General features: G+C 36.3%; 1 protein-coding gene across 3 annotated transcripts in view; it reads right to left on the reverse strand.

Moving 5' to 3' along the window:
• The window catches only part of plce1 (phospholipase C, epsilon 1), a 114,320-nt gene that overhangs the window by 44,187 nt on the left and 50,562 nt on the right, over positions 1-19,571 (reverse strand). The window contains exons 3-4 of one of the 3 annotated variants that reach the window (XM_058985000.1): positions 16,128-16,214; positions 7,909-8,194 (exon numbers count right to left, since the gene is read on the reverse strand). In XM_058985000.1, the coding sequence (XP_058840983.1) occupies positions 7,909-8,194; positions 16,128-16,214 (373 nt within the window). Of the gene's footprint in view, positions 1-4,782; positions 4,950-7,908; positions 8,195-16,127; positions 16,215-19,571 lie in introns of those variants that run through there. The other 2 variants (XM_058984999.1, XM_034031608.3) reach the window with 2 other exon arrangements.

Below are 19,571 nucleotides of genomic sequence, written 5' to 3' on the forward strand. Positions count from 1 at the left end.
TTACTCACTCATACATTCACATTTCTGTATACAATAAAAATACAGTGAAATGAGGTCCACAAAAATATATAATTAGACAAGATAGTAGTACAGTAATATCTGTCAGGTCATAGAATAGTGTTTGAAATGTCTCTCAATGTACTATATGTTGTCATGAGCGACAGTGGTGAAATGGTGTGTGAATAAGCTTGTGCAGCCATAAAGAAAGCTCTCTGTGGCGACACCAATTGCAGTCTCTAGTGCTTTAGAATAAACTACTTTCAAAAATTAAAATTAAAGGAGCATGTACAGTAAGAGCTGAAAATATTACTCACTAGATTAATCTGTGATCTCCCATTACTGTCTTTGGAGTTTGGAGTTTTTATAGAAACGTCATGAGGAAGCTGTTATACACTGTAGCTTGGAATTGGGCACTACATACTGTAACTGCCAAAAGCAGTTAATGAGGTGTGATAAGTAGTAGCTCTCTTTATCAAACCTAAAATGATAATTGAGCATCATCAAAAAATGCAAGTGAAAAATAGTGCAGTCCAGCAGACATGCCCTCCCCATTCAAAGAAGCTCTACTACGTGGCAATGCCTGGAAGCAAAAACAGAAGCATGGATTACTGCCATTCTGATTCGGAGAAACTACTGCAAAGTCATGCTTTTGACTTCAGTCCCTCGGTTTATATGCACATAACGTGTTCCAGTCACTGACGTTTAGATGATAGCTCAATCTAAGGTGTGATTACGATTAAAACCATATCCATAAAAAAAAACATCCTGTTTTGGCTTATTTAGAGAATAATAATGCTGTTACCATTCAAAGCTTAGGTAAACTAATCACGACACTGCTACATGTTCATGTGACAACTGACAGAAGAAACAAGTAGGCTGTGTTAGTAACTCACATAATCCACCACCACCGCTGTAACAACTAAATCAGAGCTTCCATACTCAATGCCGGGGATAAGAAAACCCCCTTTTTCATTCTGATCAATTGCTTTTTTTTTTCCTTTTCATATCCAGCCCCTAAACATGAGTGGCTCGTCGCTGGGGTTTTCCAGGACACTGTACAAATATCAAGCCCAATTTCTTTTAAATATGCCATGGCAATTCCAGTTCCATCTGGGGTTGCAGCATTTAAATCATTCTGTTAAATCTGAATAGGATGGGAGAGTCACCCTGTTCAAGGCAGTGCTGCTTCACTGGCTATGAAAGGGTTATAAACATGAGGATGAAATCTCTCTAGAATGATTTGTTATAAACGTACCACGTATCACGCAAGGCGACACACTTTAAGTTGCAGGTATGAGCAAGAATATGTTCTTTGGCAATGTAAAACCTGTTATGTAATGAGCTATGCACATCAATAATTCTCTCTCTCTCTCTCTCTCTCTCTCTCTCTCTCTCTCTCTCTCTCGCTCGCTCTCGCTCTCGCGCTCTCGGGTCTGAGGCTTGACAACCCAGTGATAGAAATAGTGATCACAATGAATGAACAGTCAACCTCGGTTAACTCAACACCCCAGGGGGATGCCATTTATCCACGGGTGCACACGAGCCATGGCATTACCATGCATATAAGAAACAAAACTCACATGTTTACAGTATTTACAAGTTTATTTTTAGTAAATGTCCTTATGAAAACGGTTGACAGAATTAATTCAGTAAACAAAAACAATAAGAAACAACTTAGTTTCACACAGAAATCAAACGATTGTTTTGCATGCAAAAACACACGCTTTGAAAGTTCTGCTGACAAGCTTGTTATCCCCAATAACCTGAGATTTAAAGTCAATTGAACGATAACTCATTTTTTGCTTCTCACTCATTATGAACTGACACTGTAACCAGCTGCACCTGGTAGTTTGTGAATGAATGAATGAATGAATGAATGAATGAACGATGCGTTTCCAGTCAGAGGTCAGTCACGTGAAGTGTCGAGTTATCCACTAGTCTTTTTAATACTTTTTATCCATTCTGAGTGTTGAGTTACATGTAAAGCATGGTGTCAAATTAAAAAACTAAAAGAGGCAGGATGCATATATTTTATATGGAGAAAATCCGGGACCAAGACTGTCTGTCGAATTAAGCAAAAGTGTCCAGTTATCCACCAGTCGAGTTAACCAAGGTTGACTGTATCTCAAATTCTGAAGTTCAACATCAAACAACTCCATTGAAAGGAGGTCTCGTGGCATATCATGACAGTTTTTTTTTTTTTTTGTATAAAAATCTGCTGGCAAAAAGTAAAAGGGACTCATCTGTCGACAAAAAAAAAAAAAAAAAAAGAAAAATTGCTTCCCTAATCAACAAAACATTTTTTCCATTCACTTACACAAACTCACATATGAAATTGCTCAGCTCAGCACTGATTTTAATGAAGATCTGTATCAGGGCTGAAATTTACCAAAAGCATCAATCTCTAAAGGTGGGTGCAGCTGATGCTAAGCATTTGGAGCTGGATCGATGTAATCTGACATACAAACAGCGTTAATTACTCCATCATTCCGGGCAAAGGACCGGCCTTCTTTGAAGTGCTTTTAAAACAAACAGCACAGCATAGCGCAAGGCCACATTTAGGGGCACCGTCAGGGTTTTAGATATATATCTCAACTACTTTACAAATTGAAAGCTTTCACCTAAAAACAAGCTAACCTTAAAATGACTATACAGTAGTTTGTTTAATAGAAAAAGGCCATGCATTTTTGTAACCTTGTTTTACAAAAGACCTTTAAAACATGCAGTTTCCAAGACACTTAAAAAAACAAACCCTACCACTTGAAAGAGATTTGTTGTTTCCAAATCCATATCTATAGTTTTTGGATCAGGTTCATTTGGAACTTGAACTATTTTTCTATTTGTTTATTTTGTATTTTTTATGTATTTGTTCTTTGCAAAGCTGACAGCACTTCCAATAATCATAGATATGTGATCACCAGGAGAAACCACTTTTGCTGAAGAACCACCTAATTTTCAAGAGGAGACAGAGAAGGTCTCACTCCTGTGACACTGAGGTACAGTAAAATAGACACATGTTTTATATACTGCCTTCCTCAATGTAATCACTGCAGTACACTGTATAGAAACATGACTTGGTTTCTTATAGTTTTATCACTTCTCTATTCGCTATACAGTAGCACTAAAGATCAGCTCAAAAAACATGTGTTTTAGCTCAGTACAATATAACATGATGGGCTCCTTTAACTACACCAGGTAAAGGAATAAGTGGTTACTGGATACCTGGCTGGTACCTGTATATAAAACCCCAACACAGGTTTCTAATTCCGGGTGGTACACAACAAGAATGTTTAAGTAATGGACCTTAAAATTCACTGAATTTCCAACAGGGTACATTTTCGTACACCAAAGTTTACCATTGCAAATAACTTATCCGTAAATGTAGCCGCAAACTGTAGCCCACTGATTTTGTTAATAACACAACTGGAAGAACACACCATGTGCTTGACTCAGGCTTATTTGTGCTTGCTGTATTTATCACCACATCCAGCTCAAGCCATACATCTGATAATTAAAGTCTCACCGGAGCCCTCAGCTAATGCCATGGAAACCAGGCTCATTTCCTATGACTTTACTGGCCAGTTTTAAAATATAATACTAAAAGATGCCTTTGTACTAATTGGGTGCTAAGGGTTGTAACCCTCCTGGGCGTACGCATCAAAGGTGTATCTGGATCCCAAAGGATGCACACGAATAACAGGATATAACCATTTCAGATTGGAAGTAATATACACAGAATAAAAAATAAGCAAGATATTTTACAAGAACACAATGCAGCATTATTATCCTCAAAAAGCAGTTTTTATGTTAAATTCAAAATGTTAAACTTGAAACGTTTAAATAACAACAACAATACATGTCATGAATTCTGTCCATTTATGTTGTGTGTGTATATATATATATATATATATATATATATATATATATATATATATATATATATATATATATATATATATATATAAACACACAGATTTATTTTTAATCTTGCCAGTTAATCATTAAGAAGAACCAAGGAAAAATATTTGTTTTAAAAATACTATATTTAGTGTACACATTTTATCATATTTAAAAAGTGCATTTCAAGACATACGGTATACATCTTTCTTAATTATCAACTAACAAAAAATAAACAGAAGCATTTAAATATAAACTCTGCTTATAAAACTGATAAACATTCATCCAAAATAAACAGAAGCATGCAGCACACACACACACACACAGACACACACACACTTTTGCATTTGCTACAGAGGAACACAAAAATCTTTAAATCATGTTTATGTACAGTATGGTACTATAAGCCTTTACTTTACCTAATTTCAAAAATATATTGAAAGCCACTCATCATCTCTGTCCCCACAACACAGTATACATTGTGTGTGAAGCATTTCCTTAAGAAAACAAGACAGATAGCCGATTCCAAGTTTCAACCTGACCTTATAGTGGCTATTCATCATTATGAAAAAAGCAGACAAACTCTCTGAACTGTTTTCCAAAAATGAACTAAAAACAGGCTCAAATTCCCTATAACATGTATGCATAAAATCAAATACTACAGGTACCACAACACTGAGACTATAGTCTATACAGCGTATCTCATTAAGTCAAATATGATTTCACTTAGGCAAAACACAGGCTGGATAAACCTTTCTACTTACAGTCCAGCAACACTGGCTAAAAGAATATCAACACGGAGTAGGCATCCTTGAACTTCAATACCTTTGAATGGTAAAGAGGCAGCTCGGACTCTGACAGCTCTTCAACAAATTGCAAACTTACTTATCAATAAGCAATCCAACCTGGGTGAACGTTTTTCATTGGCATGAAAGAGGAACAGGTATCCCAGCCTCAGGGAAGGACAGAGTGCTGCACTTGTCCACATTTAACTGTCAGGCAGCAGCTGCGTGCTGAAATCTGACAAAATGCATATCTGTGTGTGTGAGAGAGAGAGGAGAGAGGGGAGAGAGAGAGAGAGAGAGACACAGAGAGAGAGAGAGAGGAGAGAGAGAGAGGAGAGAGAGAGAGAGAGAGAGAGAGAGAGAGAGAGAGAGAGAGAGAGAGAGAGCTGAGGAGGCAATCGTTGGACTGTGCTTGCAGAAGGTCAGGTTACCCACAGATAAAAGCCTGTGGACTCCAGAGGGAGGAAATCAAGCATCTAAACATTGGCCTGTGTCCATCCAAGGGCCAAACAAAGTTCACCAGATTAAAAATGAAGAGGCTGACAAATTTATTTTAGATGCAGAGTGAAGGTTTGAAATTACTGGTAGATAGCTCATTTAAACCATCACAAATGTTAATATTTTAGAAGATTACAAGGATTTCATGGTAGATGTAATTAGTAGAAGGGTGATTTATTTGGCATATATTTTTTCCTTCAGTGTATTTCATTACAAAAAGGTTTTCTCGCTAATACAGTAAACATTACCTTAAAGTTTTATGTGGTCAAAAAGAGATTTCACCATACCCAGATAATGCATGCTTATCACTTAATTTATCACAGATTACCTAGTTCCTGAAACCATGATAAGATTAACAAAAACAGTAATAAATAGTAATGTATTGTATTGTATTGTAAAATTGTCAGTTCACACACTATTGTCCCTAGTTAAACCAGTTTGTTAAACAGAATGAACAGAGCATAATATTTCTGTACTGTAGCTGCTATTGTCCTGTGGATTTAATGCCCATCAAAAGGCACATTGCAGTCCTCACCACTTTGCCTTTAGCGTGGTTGATTGATGTAGAGAGTCTCATAAGCATGACTGGGCAAAATCAAACCGTGTCCAAAACTACCTCAACAGCTGACACATTTACTCAGACCTGCTTAGCCTCAATACAAAAACATAGATATAATAATAACCGGCACAGCATTACATTCCTGGATTTGAATAGCACACCACTGCCTGCCAAACTGCAAAAGGTATAAACTGTATACAGTATAGCAGCTAAAGTCTGTGGGACACTGCAGTAAAAATCACTTTTTTTAATGAAAGTAAACATTCGCAAATTAACATAAATGTAAATAACAAAAGAATATATATGTATTTTATAGGAAAACTACATAATTAATTAATACACAAATTACAATAGGTGTATTTTGGTACTCACGTTTGTTCGGGGCACCGACCAGAAAATTATAAACTCGGCACATATACTGTATTTTCTTTTTTTTATTTCTTCTAAACTCAGTGACTTAGACTGGCGGTTCTTATGCTGCTCAAGTATAAATTTGATCAATTACAATCACTTTTTATGTTTTATTTATTCGGCGGATAAATCATGATTATCGTGATAATTTACAGACGATAAATCAATAGATGAAAATGTCATTATCGTCCAACCCTAGTATATGATATCCTTTCCACTGCAGCAGTCAGTCTTGTGTCTCACTGAATAAACAAAGCACTTCGTTAGTTACCCGAGACCTGTCCTCCAACCGGTCCAGAATGCTACAATATCCTTTCACTTTTACACCAGACCAACACAGCAAATCACCTTAATGCTGTGACCTTTCTGCTTGGCATCAGCACCTCCCCCACGTTCACAATGGAGGCATGTAACTCCATGTGCTAACCAACATTATATAACAGACTCAAGAGACTACAGGGCAAATGACTCATTGTGACAACTCTTGTAAGAGTTTTAATACAGCAATAAGAAAAAAAAATCAGTCTGGACTCATCTTGCTTAACAGTAACTGTATGTAAATCACTACAAAAGGTGAAGTACAGAACTAAATTCAAAACAGACAATGAAATGAAAAATGATAAGCAAAAGAACACAATTACAGCCGTGCGGAAGTAGACCATTTTCACATTCAAATGAACAGTGCTGTTTTATTAATTTAATTAGCTTGTAAATAAAACAGCTGCCTCAGATGTGGATAAATGGTTGCCTTCAAACAAAAAATGTTGGTAGCAAAACATATTGGACATCCAAACCTGTTTTCATCTATCAGTGCCATTAAAGTTCTTGGCAGAACAAATGGTACGCCAAATTACAATCCAGGGTTTTTGGTTCAATTAAATCAATTCATCAAAAACTGTATTTATCCAGATGAGTTAATTGAGAACAAATTCTCATTTACAATGACCACCTGGCAAACCTGGTTCACCCCTTCATGCTCCATAGTCATTCAAAAGGATGCGCTTCCTCCTTTAATTGTTTGTAATTAAACTAATGATAAAGTGGATAGTATGTTTCTTTCAACAACCCACAATTGCATTATAACTGCAGGCAAATCAATTAGAAATACCTTGACGCTTAGGCTGGATAAATCTTTCTCTCTGCAGAATCTTGTCCTATTGACAAACACTGGTTCTTTATAGCTGTATCTGAAGCATTATCTACAGACTGGTAAGAATCCTACGCATGTTAAACCACGGAACAGTCTTACTGTAGGACAATATTTGATTGAGCTGTCATAACCACACTGTTTCCTCTCACTTTTATCTCTATAAAGTATGGAAAATATGAATATATGCTGCATAAAAACTAAACAAATAATTAGTGTGATTGCATGGACAAAAGACAAAATAATATCTGCAGATTTCTGAAAACCCAGAATTGCTTTCATTAAACACACTAAAAAGGAAAGTTTTCAGAAAAGTAATATTCTGTATTCTGTAAACTTGACCACCCGTACAAGCACTGAGTGGTATGGTAGTCTAGTGTTTTGTGTATTAAACTCCAAAAGGGAAAAGGATTACGTGTGTTGATTGCCATTTACCATCACATTTTCAACACGTGATAATAACAGATTGCTCCGGTAATATGAATAGTGCACAAGTGGCTTATTATTCTTCCCTGGATCTTGGGAGAAACCTGAACCCGATGCAATGCAGTCTTGAAGAATGTCTACTTAAAGAGAAGCCAAATGCAAGAGTTGCCCCCGTTAAATATCACCTTTTAGCATTGCTCTGCCAGTGAATCCTGCTATGAGGTTCAGCAGCCCACTCCGTGCTCCTATGGATGTAGTAGCCTCTAGCAGAGCCCCGGTGATGTGGTCAGAGACAGACGTTCTTTGGAGAGTGGCGCGGTACTTAGGCAGCACACGATGGACACATGGCTTTATATCACAGCAACCTCCACCTCTCCTGCAGGCTACTGCCGAGGCCAGGAGCTTTCTAGAAGGATGGAGCAGGTTCTCAAGGGCTTCCTCCCCCCCTTCTCCTCTCAGTGCACTGTGGATCTGTGAACACAGCAATAAGACAAATTGATTAGAACTGGAAATTGTCCCTGCTGGAAAGTTGCAAGGTAGGTTTATAACTGAAGAGGGATAAAGAAGAAATAAAAGCAATGAACTCAGTAACACTGGTTTCTACTGCAGTAGACAGCCTTAACATAATTCTTTATCACAGGGACCTGTTTCAGTTCAACAGACTGTATTTCATGCATAATTATAAAACACTAAACTGTGGTGTAGCCATTCCAAATAGAGTGTATACAAATGCTTCAACAATTTATTTTTCAATGTTTTCCATCAATGAGAATCCTTGCCCGTTGCTAGGATACAGGTATCAGAAACCGTGTAGGTTTGATAGAAACCATCTTTATACTTGAGAGCACAGAATATGTCAAATAAACCAAATTAAATTAAATTAATTAAATACCTGTGATGTTAGTATAGCTATTTTGATGCCATGCTTGGGTACAATTGTAGCAGTGCAAATCTGAATTGAAGAAAAATCAGATCAACTTGCAATCCACAATTTCCTGGTGAGAACATAAATTACCCTTTTTCTTCAAAGGACAAGAACCAATTACATCTATTTAAAAAGGACAACCACCCCACGATATGTAACTAATTTGTTTCTAAATTGCCGGCATAACCCTATTTCTTTTCATGTCGTAGGCTATTTGCGCTGACTAACTATTCCAGCAAATGTAATTTTTTAACCACTTCAAAAGCTGAATTTGAAAAAGGTGAAAGTCAGTTTTAGAAATGACAACTTTGTGGGATTAGAACATATATTGTTATATAAATCTTTCAGGTTATGTTTTATTTTTATTTAATTATTATTTAAATCAAGCTACAAATAACATTTACCCTGAAACTGCCAACAGCAGGATACTCTCTCTTCAACAGCTCTTCAAGTGCAGAAAACAGTCCAAAAATATATCTGAAGAGCAGCATTTAAGTGTATGAAGTCTACAGTCAGAGTGGTTATGCCTTCAGTCCTCAGCTATAAGGGGAGTAAAGGAAAGGACGTCTTCTCCCAGTGAACTGGAACTCAGAATACTGAAAACCTTTCAGGTTTCTCTTATTTGTATGTTATACTTACTGTACACCAAACAGGATATGAGCTCATTGATCACATTAAACAGGTTCAGCCACATTATTGTCATTTTAACTGCAGCACTATATAAACAGCTGCTATATACAAAATACAAAACTTTATAACATTTACAACAGTGTCCTAGTAAGAAGCAACATTCCAAGAAGCAATTTAAGGTCATATCCGTCATAGGGGTACTTTTCGATCTGAGAAATGTTGATTCACATCATTGGTTACAACAGATAGTGAAGATATCAACTGGTATTCTGAGATACCATTATTTTAACCTCAGAGTTGTGTTTTTTAGCTTGCGTCCCACTACTCTTCCAAAAACAAAAACCGTGGTAAGTTTCCATAGAGGTTTGTCCACTCGTGTGAAATGAGGACAGTCAGAACAAAGGACATGAGTAAACAATACTCCCTAGAAACTGACCATGGTTCTTTGCTTATTAGCCATACCGTTTTGTAGTTGCACAACGGTTGATTAAATATGTATCTAACGAATTTAATACAATAACATCTCAAAGCCAGATGCATTCAATGATTTTCTCTAGCCTATGTTTCCCTTTCAGGTTGCTTAGTAAGAATACTTTTCTCTGATATTCCTGTCCAAAACATTTGTGAAGTCCTTTCACTTTTAGTTACTTAGCAACTAATTCACCGCTGTATAGCTTTGGAAAATTACTAAGGCTATAATAACTAGCAGCCAGCAACTCACTGTATCCAACATTAAAGGGAACACATTCAAGACATTTGTTAAAGCATTTCCAGGTGGTGGACCATTCTAATGTCCAGAACATTCATCAGCAGATATGCTGGATAAGAACCAACCTGTGGCACACCAACCCCATTTACACAGTGATATGGAAAACTTTGAAGATACAGTCCAGCATTTGTAAATCAGGAAACATTTAGCATCATCTTTTTTGTAAATTGAAATCAATGACCTGCAACGCTTAGGGAAGTAGCTGCAAGAGTTAATCTAAAATGCAGTTACAGTAAACTTTACAATACATTAACTACATGCAGTTACACTGTATTTGTGATGTACTAATATTTATTACATGTACTTAGCATGCAAGTATCGTGATTGTAAGGATGGAACACCATACAACAACATGTATTTAACAACATATTTTCACTTTTAGTTTCATAAATAATGCACAAGGTAATTGTAGGTACATTACACAAGTTACGGAACAGACCATCCAAGTAGTAAAGTATGGCCTGCATTAATGAATGATTAATTTAGAAATTTACACTACATACATGTGTCACCGCTAAGAGGGAAAAAAATAATAAAATAATTCAAATTATACAGATTAGAAAGTAAAAATATAGGGGCAAATATTCAAAGGTCTTGCGAATGTTATCATCTTTTTCGCAACTCTGCTTGCCTTGCGAATGTTTTGCGTAAAATCGCAAGTGAGTGAAATCTAAGAGAGTTGCAGAGAAACTGCAATTCTCGCAGCACTGCGGAAATTAATAAATTAAAATGAATTAACACAGTAAATCAACCGCAACTCTCTCGAGGTATAGAACCATCACAACTTTTTGCAAAATGAAGACGCATTATTTGGGCTTGACGAGGCATAGCCCCAGCACCTCTTCAGCTATGAAAGTTAAAATGTCATTAAATGTTTTGCTCTCAAATGCATTTTCTTACAATTCTCAACACAGTTTTATCCATTCTGCAAGTTCTTGCGTGCGCTAAACAGAGACAGTCCACTGCCAGGGACATTTATGTGCCATAATGACACTGGCTGCGAAAGAAGGACTGCGACTTTGTCGTTTTTTTATACTTATGTAAGCTTACTTGATGTGAAAAACGTCTTAAACGATACAAGCAAATTCCTACACTACTCAGTTTGATTGAATGAGTTGTACACAACAAGCTTCAATATGAAAGCTAAACATTAATTTCAATAAACAACAAGTTTTTAACGAAAACGAATATTGTAGCCTACTTCACTGACGTGAAAACTGGCTTCTGTTATTTTTAAATACTATTGCTTTCGACTATACTCCTGCTTAATAACAGGAACAACATTTTATTTAGGGTTCGTGTTGAACTTAAAACGCGTTCATGCCTGCCTGTACCCCTACCCCCACACAGGAACATTGCCTGCTAACTTCCCCTATTCAAAAAAAAAATATATAAAACAATAACGGTCTGAGAATAAAAACAAACCAAGCTAACAACTATCTAGCCTAAACAGAAATATATTATTTATTTATTTATGTATTAATTAATTTTTTTCAGTCTCCACAAACTCCGGGTTCTGGTGCACTTACAGCGCTAATAATGTTAGATATAGCTAGATATTACTACAGCACAGACCATGGATCAAACCAATTATATATATATATATATATATATATATATATATATCCTGCATTTGCCTTTATTTGTTTTTCTGCACATACTACTGCTTAGCATATATGATGTAGAATACATGATTATAAAATCGAACACTAGTACAATACTCTTTCAAATAAACTTGTTATGATTTTGAATGTGCGCTTCTTAAGAACGATATTATTGCTTGCACACTGGCACCTCTTTCATTACAGATTAAACACTGGTAATTAGTGTTGTTTAAAATAAACCAAACAAATGAAATCTTTGAGTTGGAAATAAACCAAAATGTTATTTTAATCAAAGTATAAATCGACTAAGGACTTCTGTAGACAAGTCAATGGATGTGATACGTTGTGTGTATATTCTGCCTGCATGATATTTCCTCTTTTTCTGCTGCTCTGCTAGCATTTGCAGATATAGCTGACCGACAGTCATGTTCACTCTTTAACTAGAAACAGAGATTGTCCTGAAATACTAAACATCTAACTTTCTCACATTCTATTATGATTAAGCCAACACCCCTTAGGGCTGGTTACATCTTATGAGTCATTCAGCAAAATCCAATTACATTAGTTCTTTCATGGACACTTATTTCCCAACATTAATACTACAGCAATACATTTAGGTACAATAGAACAACAGTCTCTAGCTAGAATGTTAAAGTTAGTTAATGGGCATCACGCATGCAAAATCCACAATTTGTGCAGTGTGAGTGTGCTAAAATAACGATAGAAATGTGCTTGTGCCACGGGTCTCCTATTTGTTCTCCAATAATAAAACTGATCAGCTTTTACAACCGGGACTATAATAATAAAACCAGCATCACTGTTAATGTATATCATCATTAAAGACCAAGTAACAAATAATTGAAAAAATACTTGAGTTCAACAGTATCCATAGCTGTCTAATCACAGGGATGTTTGTGGGTTACAGGTACTGTATGTGTGATACTCTGCTGCCGGTCCACATCGGCATGTCAAGCTACTCCCTGGGTGAAGTCAAATGGAAGGTTTAAAAGCACCTGTTAATTTGAAGAAATAAGAAACCTGATCATCATGCATTTTAAAAAGCAATATAAAAACAAACAGACCTACTGTAAATAACTTTTTAAAAAGTTAGGACAGTTACAATTTTTTTTTTTTCTAGAGAACTTTTATATATCTAAAAGAAGTTCAGTGGCAACCCGGCAGATACACAGGTCAACCTAACCTGGTATTATTAACATGGACGTGCCTTTTATTTTCTACAGCATTGATTTTGCCCTTACACACCCACAGAATAAATCTTCAAAAAGTACACGTTATAAGCTGATGTAGTACTCGGCTAGCAGTGCAGCATGACCTGAAAAAGCACAATGCAGTTCTATTCCCTACCTGCAAATTGTATTTTTTTCCCCCCCAAACGCAAAAAAGAAAAATGAAAATAAGTTATATAAGGTTGGAAACAGGGTTATACATGCAATTCAGATTGTACAGGGACTGATTGTAACTTGCTATTCTTTTGTTATTCAGTCTCCCAGTGGGATTGAAATTACTGTACCGTATTCACTATTCAACAGATGCGATTCAAAGTGTGTTTGACCCCAGAGCATTACTACGGCACAGTTTGGCCACGTGCTTTGCCCTACATCACCACTTCCACTGTGGTGGCACTGTGTATCATGGTAAAATCCCATTTTAAGGAATGTTACTTACAATATTTGGTCACACTACGCACTGTTTCCTATACTGAAATATTTTAGAAAATTAAGAGACAAAGAGAAGGTGATACCTTTTATTGGACTGACTAAACAATAATTAAAATCACACGCTTTCAAGACCTCAGGGGTCTCTTCTTCAGGATCTGAGGTCTTGAAAGCGTACGATTAATTATTGTTTAGTCAGACCAAGAAAAGGTATCACCTCATCTTCTCTTTGTCCATCATCTCTGGACTGATATGGCAACCATTTCACCTATAGAAACGACTATAGAAAATGAACAGAAATACAAACAACTGAAAAAGGGAAATCCACAGACAAAACCTGGAAAATCATGTGATCCTTCAGGAATGTTCCCACCAGTGATACGTTATAGTGGGAATGCCTCTTTCAACTGGGAAACACCACAAAGCTCCAATATAAAAAAAACTAAAAAATACAATAATCTGGAGTCAATGTAAAAACATACCCCTTGGTTAACCGAGACTGGGATTCATCATCAAACAGCTTTCTCACTACAATGCAGTATGTCTCAGCTCAATGGAGGTTACAAGTTATGTGTATCCCGTTTTAATAAGGGTTTGTACTACCACAAGCTGTAGCTGTTCTGAGCGTCACGGGAATGCTTTGGTAGACATCCTTTATCACCTCTACAGCTGTGTAGGAAACCCCTCTCCTATAATGTCGTGTGAAGTTATGAAATAACTAGATTCTCACGAATGTCTTTATGGAGTCCTTTACATTGGCCCCATTGAAATTACAGAAACGAAGGGAGTACAGTTCAACCCCCCCCCCCCATTAAGAGATTTGACAAAAACAACAGCAGTAAGAGGCACCAACCCCATAGTGATGGGAAATCTTGCCAGTTTTTCTGCAGAACAGAAATGCAACAGCAGTATTAATCCCAGGTAGTGTGGTGCCAGCGATGGCTTTGGCACACCGTTACCTGGGCTCAGCTCCATCTGTTCCTGCTTGTAAGGACTGCAATTGGGTGGCATTGACAGAGGATTATTAAAAACTGGATGTTCAGGGAAATCAGTGTCAAATGGCAAGCTGAATTACTGTAAATATGCAAATATGCCTTGGTTTTGAATGGCACACTAAAGATCTGAAAAGTTACTGTAAATGCCACTGTGAAAATAATGTAGGGTTTGTTAAATGCAACTTGTCACAAGATCTTAAATTTATATATATATATATATATATATATATATATATATATATATATATATATATATATATATATTTTTTTTTTTTTTACCTAATTTTATTTTGCTTGAGAATACCTATATTCACATGTTACAAACGTACATAATTCAAGTCCAGGCTGCAGGCTTTATTATACAGTACTAGAATTTATTTTGACTACAATTTCTGTTATAGTCTACATATCACTGCCAGGATAACATTAACACCCCATTGTGGAGACATAAACCCCATATAACACGCACAGGATCTTCTTGACAGTCAACTTACTCACTTAAGACCCCCCAGATAGGGTGCTGGGACTGAACGAAGGTTTTCCTGGACATCTGGGAAAACCTGGACTAAGATATAGTGCCAGCCCTCATTAATTCTTATGGCACTGAAAGGACAGTGATGGAGGGACAATGGAATACTCCTTGTCTTACTGTATAACAGCCACAATACAGTAAGTGCTTGATTAAACATGGGCTTTTCATGGCTATTTGAAACACTCATACAGCACAGTACTATATAATATTTCTGTTGTAAAATTATACCCCTGTAGACCACCAAACTATTTTTCAAAACAAACAGAAGCACTGTATTGTAAGTGTTTTATGTATTTCAGACATCATTTCGAACATTATACATTAAACCTGGTGGCAGTGATGCTTTTTATGACAATATCTCTTTGGCATCCTAATGTCTTTATAAAGAAACTACAAGTTGTGTGGCCTTATAACTTTTGAAAGCAATGTCAAATAAAGTTGATATTTGAAAGAGAGCTTAGTGGGCTGCTTGTACGTTTTTGTTTCATGATGTGGAAACAGATACACCAATTCTTAAATGATGTCTGACCACATCATCAAACAAAACCTGCCTACATTTAGAGCCCTCTGGTGGATATGGAACAACGCCAATAGGTCCATCGGCTTCCCTGTCAAATATAATGTTTATTTAACATCTCCTTCATATGTTATGGACACAAAACTTTCAGAGGTATCATTATAATAGCCCTGTGTTTAAAATTACCTGTGAAAATTATCGTGAACAATACATTCATTTTTTTTAATATTTCTCCAGCACTACAATAATACTTTGGTAATAAAAGTTTTCTGAAATGTAATTAAAGTGACTTTCATTACCACTTAAATGTTGATTTTTTTTCCCCCCAGAAAGATCTCAAATCATTTGCCACATCCAGTTTCCAAAGGCATCCTGCTACTGTAATATGCTTGTTTTACATTCTCTCTCCATGGTAGGTCTAAATTGTAATTTTTTTGTATTGATTTAGTTTTTCGTTTATTGATGTTTCTCAGCACATACTGTATTTGTTCTATACATATAACATGTTACATAACATATCATAGTTTAACTTCAAACTTACAAAAGTTCACTACAGTGTGTGTGTGTTGTGGCAAAGTGCCCGCCCCCTATGTATATAGTATATGTCTGCCATTATTATTTATTCTATTATTGTTTGGCTTATATTGCTTAGTGTTCGTGATTTTGTTTTGTTTGACTATTTATTTTAACTCTGTGCGTTTATTTTTGTTCAAACCTTTTATTTTATTGTTTTGAAAATAAACGGCTCCGCAGCACCTTTTGCCCTGCAGCACTTGCTTCTGTGTTTGTTCCTGCATCTGGCCTGACGTCACCACTCAGCCATTCCTGTGACAGTGTAAACAACTACAAAAAAACATAGAAAAAGTAAAAACTATATTAAGTGAATTTGAACTCCATCCTTACAATTTAGCAATTACAACCGACAGTGATGATAAGGCTCGCATTTGGATAGACTTGCCCACACATTCCAAAACCTCATACTCCCGAGTCCAAACACTACCACTAGGCCACACTACTGCAGCAAGTGGTTTGTTTCCATTGTTGTATGCTGTAGTAAAGTACTATACCAAGGTTGTGAACTTCATTACTTTCAAACAGTGCTTCTCAAAAGCTGGCAGTACAAGCACTCAGAAGGACCAATCAAGAACATAGTGTTTGTTCCCATATAAAATGACAAGAGAGGGACTTCAGATAGGGATTCCACCACAAGACCCCTATAAAACAAATCCATATTTGAAGTAAAGTTGGCCCAGGCATAAAGAATGCTTCAGCTGTGCAAGTTTAATGGTTACAACACAAGAGTAGCCAACATTTGCTCTTAACACGGAAAACAGACCTGCTTTAGCAGTTCTCTTTTATGAAAAGAGAAAGGATTGACTCATGTGTTTTTAAAATTATTTTTCAGTATCTTCAAATGGCTTATTTTTACAAACAGGAAGACAAAGCTTCACAACACTAAACTATATTAGTCTCTCTCCCTTTGGTTAAAATGTCATATCTGAAACATCACCTTGTGCTCCTTGAAATATCTCTGTTAAAGAAACAGGAACACATTTTTAAAAATACTAAAAAGGGACCCTGATATACCATTAAACCTTAAAAAATATATGGGGAGGGGGGTGGTCTTTCTAGTCAGCTTTTTCATTATATTGCTCAAGTCGTAACAGTTCATTTAGTTGCTTGAGTATGTATTTCGAAAAGCACATTTTGAGAATTAAGTTTATTTTTCAAAATATATGTTCCAGAGAGATTTAATAATGCTTTGTAATGTCTACTTCCACCAAGCATGGTACCCTTCTGTATTGATAATTCAACAGCAACAAAATGCTGGTTTGTGCTGCAAGGTTTTTATTCCTGCACTTGATGGTTGATGGTGCTCAAGATGGTTTCTATGGAAACCAAATTAACAAGGCAGGACAGCAAAATTGTCCATCGTCTTATTTTTTTTACAGGACACATTACTTTCAGTAGGATTATCGAGTAAAATCTGAATACATGGACGCACTATTGAATAACACTACAGAACAGTTGATGTGTACAGTACCAGTGTCATGAACTGCAGTGCTCAGTGGTATATTTCTTCAATCTTATATCTCAGAATTCAATACTAAATCAAAAAGGTGTTCTTTTCGACCCTTCCTGAAATTCCTTTCTTTCTGTGAATCATTTGACATGCAGGAGAGTAGATGGTAATTTTAAAAGTACAGTATATGGCCATTTTTGAAAATGAAGGATATTAAACCAAAAAAAAAAAAGTTCACTAACAAAGTAATGTAGAAGAAATACAGTCTGTGCTTGACAAATATATGTGGTTTACATAATGTAGTGTTTTTGTTATTTTGAAAAGGAGACTGCAGGTCTTGGGTACTATACAGAACCATATTGAACATTTCCAATGTACAGTGGTGTTTTTGATTTGGAAGACTGATAACGTTGGACAATCAACCTATCTGTAATGTGACCCCCTCAGATGGGAACATCCCCAAACTGCTGCAGCTCAGAGGTTTCACCCACTTAAGGGTTTCACACCTGCTGAAACCTCTCGCAGTTGGATCTGTCACATCTCAGGCATCCAAATGAGACTGGAGAGACCAGGCTTAAATTAGCTTCAGGGAGCTCAAAGATTGTTCCAATACTTGGCTAGAATTGTCTTCGATGCTCTGAGATGTTCTTCAGAACAATTTTTCCAATTAATTTCATCCAAGCCCATGCAACCTCTGGCTCCCTGAGTAGCTGCCTACTGTGTAAAGTACTGAAGTACTGATTGATTGTGATGGTGCGTTTTTATTTTATATTCTTCTTGATATAAAAATGTGTTAAGACAATCAGAAACTATTTCAAATATGACTCTAAAATCAACCAGCTCAAAAGCATTATTCTTATTCTTATTAAGGAATCAAACTAATGGCCATCATTTACTTCGCTTGCCATGTGTCACTTTTTTCTCTTCTCTGTTGAAACACGACACCAAGAATGTCACAAATTCTTGGGAGTATCACTGCCTGTTGTAGATACATTCCTTAATACACTAAAGTAGCTTGCTTCAAGACAAAATGCTACATGTATTTCTAGTTCATGGGTTTCACATCAGAGCAGCTCAACTCTGACTATAGTCGCAACATTTTATTTTAAAGAAATTACAAAGGTAAATTTCCAAAGTGACAAAAACAGACTAAATCTTGTAAGATACTATTCTTTTAACTACTTCTTTCTGCAACAAAGTTGTTTTTTGCTAGTTTTATACTGTTACACACACTTGCTTCGAAATAGTGCCCTAGGTGTGAAGTATCCATAAAGGGTTTTTCCAAATGTATTTTCTATATTCCATTTGACGTAGGTAAAATATCAGTAAAACTTTCAAGTTTTTCTATATAAGCTGTGATACAGCTACTGTAGCATGTCATTAAAAACCCAGTCAGTTTCAAAGGAGCTTGTATTGTTTATTTGAAGTCCTCATACTGTAACACAGGACGCATGGCATGTCACAGTAACACGACAATGATTAACTCCTCATCCATTTCAATTTCCATATGAAAGACAAACTATCCTGGTTCCTGACTGGTCAGTTCCAAAGCAACTAGGTTTGTAATGTATATCATTTTTTGCTTGCTCATCACATGTTCAGTGTGAGGAGAGATGAGCAATGGAAGAGCAGCTTAGGTACCTACACCTGAAACCTGGAAAGTGTACCAAAGACTAAACAATAGAATAACGTAGTATAAATTATACCAAGCATTCATAATAGATTTGTTTTCAAATGTAACTTTATTGAGGAATTGTGTGGCTTTAAGACTAATAATGCTTTAAAACCACAATTTATCAAATCCATACTTGGCCCCTTTTGCTTTCCTGGCCCTTTTATCTTGTTTGTGACACACTGGTGTCTGGCATGCTAAATAGTGCTTGCCCTGGATTTTAATAACATTTACACTTGTTAGCCTAACCCTTGCTTGCTTTATGAACGCTTAGTGGAATAAAATGAGTGTCTGTTTACGTGGGTTCTGCCGTCTGTCTCCAGGGCAGCCCTGGTACATCTCAATGGGATTATTCTTCATGATAGCTTTATTTAAATAAAATTAATAAAAGGCAGAGGCATGATGCAAAAGAGTTTAAGGTAATGTAGGAAGAAGCAGGCTGGGAATACTTGGATTATCTTCAAATGGGCTCCGGTTTAACAACCTTCTCCTGTTTACTATCAAA

This window comes from Acipenser ruthenus, chromosome 13 (assembly GCF_902713425.1).
Source record: "Acipenser ruthenus chromosome 13, fAciRut3.2 maternal haplotype, whole genome shotgun sequence".
NCBI classification, from domain to species: Eukaryota; Metazoa; Chordata; class Actinopteri; order Acipenseriformes; family Acipenseridae; genus Acipenser; species Acipenser ruthenus.